This window comes from Lithobates pipiens, unplaced genomic scaffold, assembly GCF_037356315.1.
Source record: "Lithobates pipiens isolate NorthernLeopardFrog02 unplaced genomic scaffold, aLitPip1_a1.2 Scaffold_19, whole genome shotgun sequence".
NCBI lineage: Eukaryota > Metazoa > Chordata > Amphibia > Anura > Ranidae > Lithobates > Lithobates pipiens.
The window spans coordinates 78,625,916-78,640,178 of NW_027507764.1; the positions used below are offsets into that span (position 1 = coordinate 78,625,916).

The 14,263-nt window shown below is 37.7% G+C and overlaps 1 protein-coding gene across 1 annotated transcript in view; it reads right to left on the minus strand.

The window, feature by feature from the left end:
• The window catches only part of DNAJC1 (DnaJ heat shock protein family (Hsp40) member C1), a 168,663-nt gene that overhangs the window by 121,050 nt on the left and 33,350 nt on the right, over positions 1–14,263 (minus strand). Inside the window, exons 2-3 of the mRNA XM_077490952.1 lie at positions 2,821–2,922; positions 2,385–2,431 (exon numbers count right to left, since the gene is read on the minus strand). Of these exons, the coding sequence (XP_077347078.1) occupies positions 2,385–2,431; positions 2,821–2,922 (149 nt within the window). The remainder of the gene's footprint in view (positions 1–2,384; positions 2,432–2,820; positions 2,923–14,263) is intronic.

Consider the following 14,263-nt stretch of genomic DNA (forward strand, 5'->3'; position numbering starts at 1 on the left):
CAGAATACATTACATCACTTCATATGTCGTATGAGAATTTCCAGAACTTTAGTAGCCCCTTAATTTTCGATACGAGACTAGCATGAAAAAATAAAATAAAAAATGGACCGTGGTTCAACTGATATTCTCATTGTGTGTACGAGGCTTAATTGGCAAGGTATACTTGGGACTTTTATCTCCCCAATGCCCATTGGTTCACCAATATCTAGCCAAGTAGGAACCTTCTGTGAAACGCCTGCTGGCTACTTAGCAGAAGATTTAAGCCTTTCCTTAAAAGACAAACAAAATGATGAATAGGTGCCAGCTTGCACAATACCTTAAACTAATGGGAATAGAGGAAGCAGGTTTTTTTTTTTTTCTTCACCGTTTAAGTCATGGATCTACCGCAAACACATTTGAAAGACGTTAAGTCGCATAAGGGTTTCTGTAAGCTCTGCAGTCCTGCAGCATGATGGATTGCACTTTACAGCAATGAAAAATGTGACGGAGGCCCCGGCCTGAAACCTGCCTTTGTACTGCATTGTAACCGACTGGTCCGGCTCGGAGATAAAGATCAGCTGCCTGGCAGCCTTTAAAACACACACTTCAGCTTGTTCTCCCTTTTGGGTTGTACAGCAGTCCTGTGCCAGGAGCCATGGCCAAAAAGTGTGTCTAATGAAGTGTCTGAGATGAGTAAATAAGAAATTAATGTTAGCAAACAGCTGATTTCAACGCAGCGCTGAAAGTCTATGAAGGATTTGATTTGTTGCCTACCCATGTGCGCCCTTAGTAATGCAATGCAACCAATTCCGCCTATAGCAATTTTTAAATAATGTATTATCCGATGTGGCATTAATATTATGCGGCATTGGAGCATAAATCCCCTTGGCAACTAGATTCCTTGTTTCAATTTCTCGGTGCAGGTTAAAGAATGAAAGCTAATATATGATTGGTTGCTATGGCCAAAAGGTCTACTTTTACTTCAGTATTCATGAAGCAGCCTTGCCTCCACCCCCCCAGAGCTACCCCGTGGTTTCCCATTATAATAGGACTGCAACATCCTTTGTGCCTGTGCTGTGTGGAAGCAAGTACTCCAAATAAAGGCATTCTCTGACCATACAGAAAGCTCTGGCAATAATGGCTTGGTGTACAGAAGGCTAGTGTTTCTCAAACTTATTACATTATGTGGCCTTATTAATTAAGCAAGTGTTGGACGCATTTCATAAAATATCTGCCGGGTTATTTTCACTGGGCCCCTTGCATATGGTCAGCATAATATATATCCTTAAAGACACACCTTCTCGCTTGGCGGAGGGGGGTGATTCTACAATACCACCCAAATTCATGGGTTATGCAACCTGAAAATATCATGTTATTCGCAAGCTGTAATGCACTGGGAGCCAAAGTCAGTAGGATCTCTTCAGGAATAAAAACGCAGGTGTGAGCATTCTGTGCGCTGACCTGCTCCCTGTGTGAATTACTATGGCTATAACATACAGGTGGACACGACTGCTGTTGCAATGGTGGCACCAGATGAAAGATATATTTGCAGAGGTGCATCAAAAAAGCGTAAGGCATGCCACCATCTAAATTTGCATCAGTATATTTTCAAGCAATCCCTTTTGATTTTGAAAGCAAGTAACTAAATACAGTATTTTTTTTCTCTCTTTCTCGCCTATCACATTTAAGCAATCCCTTTGATTTTGAAACCAAGTAACCAAATACAGTATTTTTTTTTCTCTTTATTGCCTATAACAAATTTGTTAGCTTAAAAACAAAAGTAATCTCAACTTCTAAACATTATCTATATATGGTCACACTAAATAAGTGTCATAGGTTTTGTTTAGTGGGAGGAGAGGGGGAATTTACAATGAAAATTATGACATATATAAAACAGTATCTATATATGGTCATAGGGTTTTTTTTTCATTTTTTTTTAGTGGGAGGAAAGGGGGCATTTACAATGAAAATGTTGACATATATAAACAGTATCTATATATGGTCATAGTTTTTTTTGTGGGAGGAGAGGGGGAATTTACAATGAAAATGATGACATATATAAACAGTATCTATATATGGTCATAGTTTTTTTTTTTTTTGTTTTTTTTTTGTGGGAGGAGAGGGGGAATTTACAATGAAAATGTTGAAATATAAATTAAAAAAAATGCAGCATTGTTAAAAAAATATCCAAACATAACAACAGTTAAAAAAAAAAAAAAAAGGATACATAGAATTATATATTGCCCTAAAACAAATTAAGCTCAAGCTGAAAAACAGCAATCAAAGGTTGATACAATAACAGCAAATATTGTGAAATTCAAAATATATCTGCAGAGCAATGGTTAAAAATGCAAGTGTAAGCAGGTTTTTTTGGTAAAACACTCTTGCAAAATAATCATCCTTACCTTGCTCTCCTTTCTTCATCTTTTAATACCTCGTATATTGCTACCAACTGAAAAAAGGTAAAAAAAAAAAAAAAAGAAAAAAAAAAAAAAGATCAGTCTAAAAATAAAAAAGACGGAATCCTGTTATTAAATTGCAGTAATTCACAACGAGTGCTATTTTAGTCTAAACCAAATCACGTGTCTCAACCATCAAATTACTGCTAGACAGAAGGAAATAAATAATAGTGATAAAACTTTAACTAAGCCAATGGTTGCCAACCGAAATCACGATTTATGAGCACATCACTTTCGTAAAAAAAAACTAAAACAAATAACAGAAAAGCGAGCAAGTACGAAAATCATTTGAACATACAAAATTAAAACCAAAAAAAAGGTCAGAACTCAAAAAAGAAAAATATTATTTAAAAAATACTTCCTAGATACATTGAGGACTTACTTGTCTGAACTGAGTTTCTGCGTTTTCCTCCTTGTTCTTGTCTGGATGAAGTATTAAGGAGAGCCTGCGATAGGCTTTCCTGATGTCAGCAGATGAAGCATCCTGAAAAACAAGAAGAAGTGGGAGGGGGATGAGGGAAACACAAAGCAAACTTTTGTAGAGACTCTGAAATTCCCAGAGCCTCGTTAAGATGTAAAGATAGCCAACCAAGCACAGAACCTTAGGCAATGTAATTGGAGATGCCAGCGAACAAGCTAGAGTGACCCACATGAATGAACAATTATTCAGCCTAATTTCACTTTTTTTTTTTTTTCAAATTCCCCACAAATATTGGACCTGACCTTCGAAAAGCAGGTCTTTTTTTTGTTTTGTTTTTTTTTGCACTCAGAAATATTATTAAACTAAAAAAGCTTCACGAGTTTTAGAAATCCCAGGACTTCATGACGTTTTATCCCAAGAAACATCCGCAAGGTAAGAAGGGGAGGAAAATAAGAATTTTTTTCCCCCCCAGAATTTTTACTCTATAATTGCATCACGCAAAATAATGAAATGATATATTTTGGACTTGTAGCTCTAGCAATAAGTCTTAGTGATGGTAGAAGTGTATGAACATTTTTAGGTACGATATACGACCTTAACTTTGCAAAGGAGCACAAGAGTATCTTAGAGCTATATAAATGAAACCTTACTATATACGGTACCATGTTTTTTTAAGCATAACACAATATTATATTGTAAAGCGCTACGTAAATTGCTGGCGCTATATAAATCCTGAATAATAATAATAATGGTGCAAGATGTTGAATAAAATATGGCACGACTGAGATTCTTATTAACATGTGAGTGTGATCTATCGTTACTGTGACTAATGTTTGTTTACCATCACAGTTTAAAAAAATAAATAAAAGATAAATAAAAAATAAAAAACTACTGTCACAAACCTACAAATTAAGATAAATTATAATAATAGACATAATTATACAGATTTCTTTCAATTTCCACAATTAAGGCAAAAAACAAAAAAGCAATACTTCAACATTCACCAGCCATTTTTATACCTCTAGAATCACTCAAGCAGATAACATTCAAGAAGTTCTATTAATCAACTATTTTTCTATTTTAATTTTATTTAAGTTTATAACTTTTTAAACCACTTAAACTGTTTAGGTATGATTTTTGTTTAACTAAAGCCCCATACACACTATCAGATTATCTGCTGAGTTTTTCCTTCAGATTTACCAAAACCATATAATATGAGGACAAACCTTAGGAGTTTCAATATGTATGCAATCCAGGCAGGCCCTTCTACTACATGGTTTTGGTAAACCTGAAGGAAACACTCAGCAGATAATCTGATAGTGTGTATGGGGCTTAAGTTTTATCTTTCCCTTACATATAAACATTAAATATATAACAAAGATCTCCCAGAGCACTTTGGGTTAGCTAAAGAGCACAGTACAACCTGCACTGCTTATTTTGAGGCACAATCTGAAAAATTCTGAACGGACTCATATAAATTACAGAATCTGTTGATGGTCTTGGAGCTGGAGGAGCTTCGTTCATCAAATATGACCAAACGAATTTCAAATGTGAAAAAGAGGATTACAATGAATTTGCAATTTTGGAGTCAAATCTGAGAAACTCCCACTATGTTTGTCATGTGTTGTTACATGTTCCCCTTTCACCTTTCACTCAGAATACCAAACATACATTTTAAAAAATATTTTGAACCTTTCTATTTTTTTCTGTGAAGCAAGTTTATGCATAGGACATAGGCAGCTTGCAAGCTATTCCGAAAAATGTTAACGTGCAATGATGCATTACATACAACGCATCACCCAAACATTGAGCTCTTTAACACAATAGTTCTGAGATCTCTACTTTTAAGCTGAATTCCAGGAACACACACAAAAAAAAAAAATGTAATTTAAATGTATTCCTCAATAGCTTAAAAATATATAAATACATTTTGTATGTACTAAATGGCTTTGCAAACCAGATGTTACATGGTTAAAAAAGTGGTGACATCATCACTGTGCTGCACATAGCTTGTACAGAGTAGAGCTATAGGAAGGGAGAGTGGGGCACGGCAGGCCCAACCACTTCGGTCTGCCTGCAGAAAACTACAGGAGGGGCGGATACAAGACCAGTGAGTGGTCTTTATTACAGGAAGCTCCTGCACAGAGGCCAAGTGCAGGAGTCGTTTTATAACAGAATACTGCACAGATCTGGGAGAAATACCCAAAACACTAAGATTTAAGTAAGAACATGCATGGCTTTTGCATTTAGACAATACTGGTTTAGCCCAGAGTTGAGCTTTAATGTTCAATCTACTTGCTCAAAATCAGAAGACACAATATTCATAAGTAATATTTTATTAACCCGACTACAAAAAAGTATTTTTTTTCATCCCGACAAGAATAAAATAATTAGTGATGCACTGAAATTTCAGCCGCCAAAAATAGGGTTTTCAGCGTTGTGCTGATAGAAAAAGAAGTGTTAATAATGGCTGCCGAAACCCCCCTCAATTTTGCAGCGATTTTATACTTGTTTATGGTTTGTTTTTCATAGGTCATGTGACTCAAAAAATGCATCAAAAAAGCAACACAGGTGCATTTTTGATGCGTTCTTGTTGCGTTTTCAATACATTTCAAATGGGGAGGTGAGAGTTTGCCAAATATACACCAAAAATGCAGCAAGCAGGATTTTTTTGCCCAACAATAAATTCATATTTATTTAAATGCCAAATATAATACAATTGTTTATTAAAAATTGCATCACTTCAAAGGCATGATTTATGACTTATGGACATACTTCGGTTAGACACATGGGTCTGGCCAACCATCACCATCACAAACAAAACAATACCTAAAATTTTCAGTAAACAAAAGTACATTTCCAAACTGGACTCATTGGTTTTTAGACCACATATGTTTCAAAAATATGCTGTTGTATGATGACCAAGTACACAGACAAAAGTGCCGGCCAGGTGACCAATTTCTGTCCAAGACTTTTAATATAGGCATGCCACATATATCATATCATATGCTGATACCTGCCTATAGTAATCCCACCAGATACAAATTCACTAAAATATTATTTCACTAAAATGCATCAATGTATTTTACTTTGATTGCATTTAATATAATTACCCATGTTTCAAAAGGAGTGCAAGATAACTGCAAAACACTCAAAATGTTCCAACAGCTAACACTCATGTTCAAAATTAAACTAGCCGCAAAGAATTCAAGTGACATACAAAGAAAATGAGTTTAACCCCTTCCGGATGGCATTCTGAGAATTTACAACATGATTTGTCTATCTGAAAGCCAAGCACACTCTTCTGTTATGACCCGATATGTTACAAAGCCTGACATGCAATGATAATCACAACAGACTGCCATTACAATACTAAAAGCCTAGGTAGTGCTTGTTGTTATAACCTTCACTTCCTTAGATTGTAAGCTCCTTGAGGGCAGGGACTGATGTGAATGTACAGTATTTAAAAAGGGATGTGCAAATTGTCAACACTATATAAAGACCCGTAATAAATAAATAACATTTCTGCTCAATGGCATGTAAAAATAGATTAAGATACATGGAAATCAACATATTTTTCAGTTCATCTCCACAAACAACCCTAATCCATTTACATTTTCTTTATAAAATAGTATATAAATTAGGGCTACAATAAGGCTTTTAATTTTGGCATACAATAAGCCAAGACTTGTATAGGATAAAAGATTCTAGTAAAATATACATTTTAAAATGTGTTAAACTGCAGTGTATGTAAAAATTATAAGAGCATAACTTTACAATGTAAGGGGGGTGATTTTTTTTTTTTTAAATGTGTTTAAAACTACAGTGTAAAAATTTTAAGTGCATAACGCTACAATATAATTGGGTTGATTTACTAAAACTGGAGAGTGCAAAATCTGGTGCAGTTGTGCATGGTAGCCAATCAGCTTCTAACTTCAGCTTGTTCAATTAAAGTGGTTGTAAAGGCAGAAGTTTTTTAATCTCAATGCATTCTATGCATTAAGATAAAAAGCCTTCTGTGTGCAGCAGCTCCCCTCAGCACCCCTAATACTTACCTGAGGCCCCTCTCAATCCAACAATGTCCACGAATGCCTCAGTCATGCGGGACTCTCTCTCTTGATTGGCTGAGACACATGGGGGGTTATTTACTAAAGGAAAATCCACTTTGCGCTACAAGTGCACTTGCAAGTGCAGTCGCTCTAAATCTAAGGGGAAAATCTGAAATGAGGGGAAGCTCTGCTGATTTTATCATCCAATCATGTGCAAGCAAAAAATGCTGTTTTTTATTTTCCTTGCATGTCCCCCTCGGATCTACAGCAACTTTACTTCCAAGTGCACTTTCAGTGCAAAGTGGATTTTCCTTTAGTAAATTAACCCCACTGACTCCTAATGCTGTTAAACTCAGTTAGCTAATGAGGAGAGAGAGGGCGAGGCCGAACCGCAGTTCAGTGCCTGAATGGATACACGGAGCTGAGGCTCGGGTGCCCCCATAGCAAGCTGCTTACTGTGGGGGCACTCAACAGGAGGGAGGAGCCAGGAGCTCCAGCCCCTCTAAAAGAAGAGGAGGATCTGGGTTGCTCTGTGCAAGACCATTACACAGGGCAGGTAAGTATAACATGTTTGTTATTTTATTAGAAAAAAAAATGTGACTTTGCAATCACTTTAAGCTTTGACAATTAAAAAAAAAATGGAAGCTGATGGGTTTCTATGCAGAGCTGCACCAGATTTTGCACTTTCTAGTTTTAGTAAATCGACCCTAAGGGGTATTAAAGAAGGGGAGGTCATCGCTGGATTTATTTTCCCATTTGTCTTATTTTCCATTAAATATGACAGCAAGCAGGTCATTATTTACCATTACAACTTATAAAAAAGTGTTGAAGAAAAAAAAGTCTTAACCATAAAGATCTCTCATAGGATAACATATTAATGGAGCAAGACAATCCAGCTCCGACAGGTCAGGACAGCTCTGCCCTTGAAGGGGTTAAAAGGATTACCGAGTGAACACCATGGGGAAGGACATAAAGCTATACAGATGTTGTACCAATTTGTAAAAAATGTTACCAAGCAACAAAAGTAATATACATGAGTAGCAACAAAAATACTAATACCAACAACAGCTTCTGTAACGATGAATTTCAGGCCAAAATTCTTTTTGACACATCCCTTGAGAAGGTCACCGTCTCTTTTGTATATTATAGTCACAATAGGAGCAACAATTGCTCTTTGTAACACAGTGTTTTCAAATACCTGAAAACCTTTTGCAACATGTATAAATGTGGCAGATAAGAGGAAGAAAGATACGAATGGGATTTCCAAGGACGTTTATGCTGGAAATATTCTGCATCGCAGTGCGTTTCATCTCTGCTGGTAAGATGTACGCCGCCGCCGACTCACAATTAAGTTGCTACATATGCTTATGGCTTGTAATGTTTTTTTTCAAATTCTCTCCCAAACAAAGAAAACTTTGTTCAATGTCAACACATTCTGTAAAATGACAGATACTAAAGAACGATGACAACTATTTACATCCAGCATTCATCTAACCCCCTCCTGCCCCTCCTCAACACACACCAAATGGTCTGCTGGAGAAGAAAAAAAAGTGATTCCGTTCGTATGAGCGTGCATTGCTACACATAGAAAGTGTTTTTGTTTCCATTTATGTGTTCTGTTCAGGTCTTTAAATCTGTTTTTATTCAAATGCAGGTTTCATAAAACGGGTTTACAGATTTCAAATAGCCTTGTGATCAACAGAATGTGGGGTAAAAGGGGGGCAGCCGCTCCCCCCCCCCTTGCCTCATGGGACCATGGCATCGGCTATTTAAAAAAAAAAAAAAATATATATATATATATATATATATATATATATATATATATATATATATATATATATATATATATATATATATATATTGCATAAAGGGGCTCATTCTATTGGTCACAGAGAAGAGAAGCTTCCAGAGGGTGAGAAGGTTGGAGGTGATAGGTCAGGTCAGTTAGGGTCAGGTGTCTGTGGAACCTTCTGGAAGCTGTTTGGAGGGCTATTTAAAGAACCTCTCTGACTGGAATTTAGCCAGTCGCCAGAGAAGAGTCGTCAGAAGAGCTTCCCTCCCCCCCCCCCCCATATTGTGGCCAGTTTATGTGATAGGGTCCCTTTGGTCAGAGTGTCAAAGGAGATATGTGAGAATATGTTTAACCACTTTAAGACCGGGTCTCTTTTTTAGATGTGGTGTTTACAAGTTAAAAACAGTTTTTTTTTTTTTGCTAGAAAATTACTTAGAACCCCTAAAACAATATTTTTTTTTTTTCTAACACCCTAGAGAATAAAATGGCGGCCATTGCTATACTTTCTGTCACACCGTATTTGCGCAGCGGTCTTACAAGCACACTTTTTAAAAAAAAAATACACTTTTTGTATTAAAAAAATAAGACAACGGTAAAGTTAGCCCAATTTTTTTTATATTGTAAAAGATAATGTTACGTCGAGTAAATTGATTTGAAGCATGACCCAACATGTCATGCTTCAAAACGCTTGTGGAATGGCGTCAAACTTTTACCCTTAAAAATCTTCATAGGTGACATTTAAAAAATTCTAGCGATTGCACGTTTTGCATTACAGAGAAGAGCTAGGGCTAGAATTATCTACCGATCGCGGCGATATCTCACATTTTTGCATTCGCTTCTGCGCGCAAGCTCGGCGGGACGGGGTGTGTTTAAAAAAAAAATGTTTTCTTATTTATTTTACCTTTTATTTTTACACTGTTTTGAAAGAAAAAAAAATTGGATCACTTTTATTCCTATTACAAGGAATGTAAACATCCCTTGTAATAGAAAAAAGCATGACAGGACCTCTTAAATATGAGATCTGGGGTCAAAAAGACCTCAGCTCTCATATTTGGACTTAAATGCAAAAAAAAAAAAAAATGTTGTAATTTTAAAAAAATGACAACAAAAAAATGTGCCTTTAAGACGTATGGGTGGAAGTGACGTTTTGACGTCACTTCCACCCTGCTATGGTATGGAGACAGATGGGGGCCATCTTCCCCTCACTCATCTCCATACCCAGCAAGGAGACAGACGTGATCGCCTCCACCGCTGCCGATGGCTCCGGTAAGCGGCGGAGGGCACAGGATCGCGGCGGGAGGGGGGCCCTCTCCCACCACCGATAAAAGTGATCTTGCTGCAAGTCCGCAGCAGAGACCACTTTTGTCTTGTAGCCGACCGCCAGCCGAACATGGGGATACCGGGGTTATGGCAGCTAGCTACTGCCATAACAACGATATCCATCCACAAAGTAGGGACGTACATTGGCGTGCGGCGGTCGACAAGTGGTTAAAGAGATGGTCAACCAGAGTCTTAGTGGCTGGGTTGAGTTTTGGTGAATTTTGTTTGAAAAAATTATTTAAGTAATAAAGTTCATTAAGTGATATATAATTTTGTTGTAAACCAATAAACCAGGCCGTGGCCTAATTTTATCCAAGTTATCTTTGTGTGGTGTGGTGTGGTTTGTATTTATTATGCATAGTTGCAGGTTGTATGTGTTAGCCTGACGTCTACGGTCCCATATCAGCTGAATTAGTGAGACGAGAGAAAGTCTACACAAATACACAAACCCGTAATGCTTTAATGCTAGCAGAGACAGAAGAAGAAAAACCTTTTTTATCCAAGAAGCAACAAGTGAAAAGGTGGTGTTGGGCTTTCCTCTTACAAAGCCCAGAATGCGCCACAAACAAGAACGCACAATGCTTGTAAAATAAATAATTTGTACAATTAGTAGATACAGCAATTCATTTGATTTGCTTGTTTACACTGAGCTTTGACTTAGCGTGACCCTTTTCCCGTTACTCTGAACATTAAGGGTTTGTACACATGGGTCGGTGGATGCAGAACAGCGCACAGTACACCTGCCTCAGCTTCTGCTGGGTCACACTTCAATTGCTCTCAGAAATGAATGGCTAAGTGCAGTTCGGTTAGCACACAGCAACCCGGCAGTGCCTGGTGTACATGGACGTGTATACAATGTGCACAGAGCTTTTAATGCCTGGTGGCTGGAGGGCACTTGGCAGGTGTAAAATCTCCTGCCAAGTGTCTTCCTTTGGCACTCGTGAGAACAACGTATTATGCAGGTATGTGCTGCTCATAAGAATAAGGCCCTAATAATTAAGGAAACTATCATATAATTTTATTACATACGGTTTCAGTGTTAAAAGAATTTCATCTTTTGCAAAAAAACTAAGCTAAACTTAAAAAATAAAATAAAAAATAGAAATGTGCATTTTTTTTTTTTTTGCATTTGAGCCTGCAGAGCATTGTTCTGGCTCCTACAGACATTTCCTCCAGTCCAGGACTGTACAGAGCAATGGGCCTTCAGTTATGGATCTCGACAACATTATCAGTGGACTACAAATCTGGTGACTCTTCCCCCAGCCCAGGATTGTACAGAGGTATAGGCCTTCAGTTATGGATCTCACAACGTTATCAGTGGACTACAAATGTGGTGACGTGTGCTCCATGAGAACTACGGTCCCCTTGCCACAATGGTACATGGGACGTCACAGCTCTCACAGCCATGTACAGCCATAACAAATTTAAATCAGACAAGAGCTGGCAGGGAGAAGTGGGGGGGGGGGGGGGGGCGATTTGACAGTGGGAGGCCATGGACTCTAACTATGTTCTATGTTACACTCTAAAGCTTAGTAAACACTACTAGATTTTTTTTTTTCGTTCAACCGAGCGGTCTGGGACAGCTCAGGAGCAGATGCTGGACTAACTATGCAATGTTAGTACAGCTATCTACCCTGCTGTGCTATTCTGACGAGGGGGGCGGTCCCCCTGCCAGAACACACCAGTCAGAACTCTCAGCCACTGGCTGAGAGCACCGATCAGGAGCGGATTGGCAGACCTCTTTCGGTCATGCCCCTTCAGCAGAAGCCAACCGACCAGCTACCTTCTGTTGGATCAGCTGCCATACACACGGGCCGAATATTGGTGGGTTTCTATCAAGCCAACCGATGCTGCCCAATATTCGGCTCATGTGTACTAGGCTTTACGCTCCATGCGCACTAGAATTTTTTTAAGCTCCTAAGAGCTGTTATTAGCATTTTTTCTGCTCCTGTAAGCTAATGGTATTATTCAATGTGTTCAAGCACACTATTTTAGGCTATCAGCATTTCTTTAAAGGATAACTCCACTTTCATGTGAAAAAAATGGCAAATAAAAAAAAAAAAGAATAATATTAGCGTATATAATTGCGACACAAGTCACATTGTAGTTGAATGTTATTAAAAATTACCTTTCCTTTTCAATCTGCAGCCGCTGTAATTTTCTGTAAAATGCAATGCAATATGGCTACCTGGAGGTGTTCTGTATGCAGAATGTGTACAGAATGCCACCAACTCCCCCCACAAACATTGCTCACTGATTTTCCCCAAAAATTTCATTTTTGGTGAGATACTCCCAATAGGAAATAACATCTAAAAGGGATGCGGGCCCAGCAGTTTTCCTCATTAGAGCCCTGCAGGAGCAGCAGCTGATTGATAATTATGACGCCACACTCATTAGACTCTCTAGGCCCAGGGGCACAGAGGAACACACAGGGATTTCTTCAGAATAACAAAAAGGTAAGGAATCTGCAACAAAGTTTATTAGAATCCTTGTAATGTACATAGATCACCCAGAAGGGAATATTTTTTTCTTAACAAAAGTGGAGATACGCTTTAAGCTTGACCATCTAGGAGCAGAAAAAAAAAATGTTTTTTGTAGCAATTTTGGGGGGTGTTTTCCTGGCTGGGAAAAACATGAATGCTCCTAAACACTACTAAAATGCTCCTAACAGCATTTTTTTTTCATGTACGGTAAAAAAGCTACTAAAACACTACTAGAAGCCAGCACAAAAACGCCATTATCAGCGTTTTTAGAGCTTATAAAAAATGCTAGTGTGCACGGAGCCTAAAAATAGACTTAACCTGAAAATTAACTTGAAAGGTGTCGGATTTTCAATTTAAAGTAACTTTTTAATGCGATTTTGTCATTTTAATAACCATTGCACTACCATGTTTGACAATCTCTTGTATGTAGACATTTTAGGTTCTCTCTCTAGCCCTAGATGGGTGCTAGCATGTTGAGGAACTTGGGACAATATATTGAAATAGGAATTTTCTGGAATTTATAAATCCATTTGAAAAGAAAACCAGCCAATAAGACTCTGCAAAAAACTTTCCTTTAGGCTGGATTCACAACTATGCATTTTTAGTGTTTTGCATTTTGCAGATTTGCACCACAGAATGTTTTCCATTAAAAACCATGTTAAATGGACTGTAATGCAAATCTGCAAAATGCAAAACGCACTAAAACTGCATAGGTGTGAATTAAGTCTAAAATGTTACTAAACCCAAAACAATAGTCAGTCTGTATATGTAGTAAATCTTGCTTGTTATACTCACTGTGGAACCTAAGGGGTTAATCCTCTTCATTGTGTAAAAAGGATGTTTGTTCCTGTATGCACTGATCCTCCACTGACTCCAGAAAATGTCTGGATAAGACAGAGCCCTTGGAGTCAGGCTGCACATGCTCAGTTTGGGGTGTATTACTAGAGAGCTTTTTTTTTATTTTATTTTTCTAGGGAGCATGCATGTGATCAGCACAGGGCCGATCAGCACTGTCCAGACAGAGGGTCAGGGGTCCTGGATCCTGAAAGGACAGCTCAGTGCAGTATGAAAACTCCTCCTACAAGCTTTATCATGAACAGATAGAAGTCACAAGACTGCTATATACTGTTGATGAGAAAAAGTATTTAGAAGTTTATATTTACTAAAATAATTGCATTTCCATGTTCTGTGTACTAAGACCAGATACAGTGAATGCAGGGCCCTGTGTTTAGTAACACTTTAAATCCTTAATCAAAGAAGATAGTTTTTTTCTTTTTTAATTTGTAGACAAAGTCACATTTTAATAGAGCACTTTTTCTCACTTATTTTTTAAAGGTAAAAGCTTCAGAACTGTCATAATGATCCTTTTTCACTACTTTATAAGTCATGGACTTTGATCTAGCAGGTTAATACAAGTTGTCCCGAGACTTCATTGACTTCAATGAGGATGACAGCCTCAATTGTAGCACCTTAAAAAAAAAGTCAGCAATGGCAGTTCCCATTATTTCTATTCCTGACACTTTAAAAGGTACTCATAAACATAACACAATCATCAACCTATCTGGCCACGTTCAATGCCTCCAGTCCAAAATTGCTAGGGTTATGTTGCCGAGTGCCTACAGACATAAAAGTGCCACCTGAGATGGCGAAAATCTGTAGTTTCTCAACAAGATCAGCACCAAAGGTTTGAATCTATCCACCCATGGCATGAACATGTGTGGTTGAGCAGTAGATGGATGTATGCACTGTAGTTTTATCAG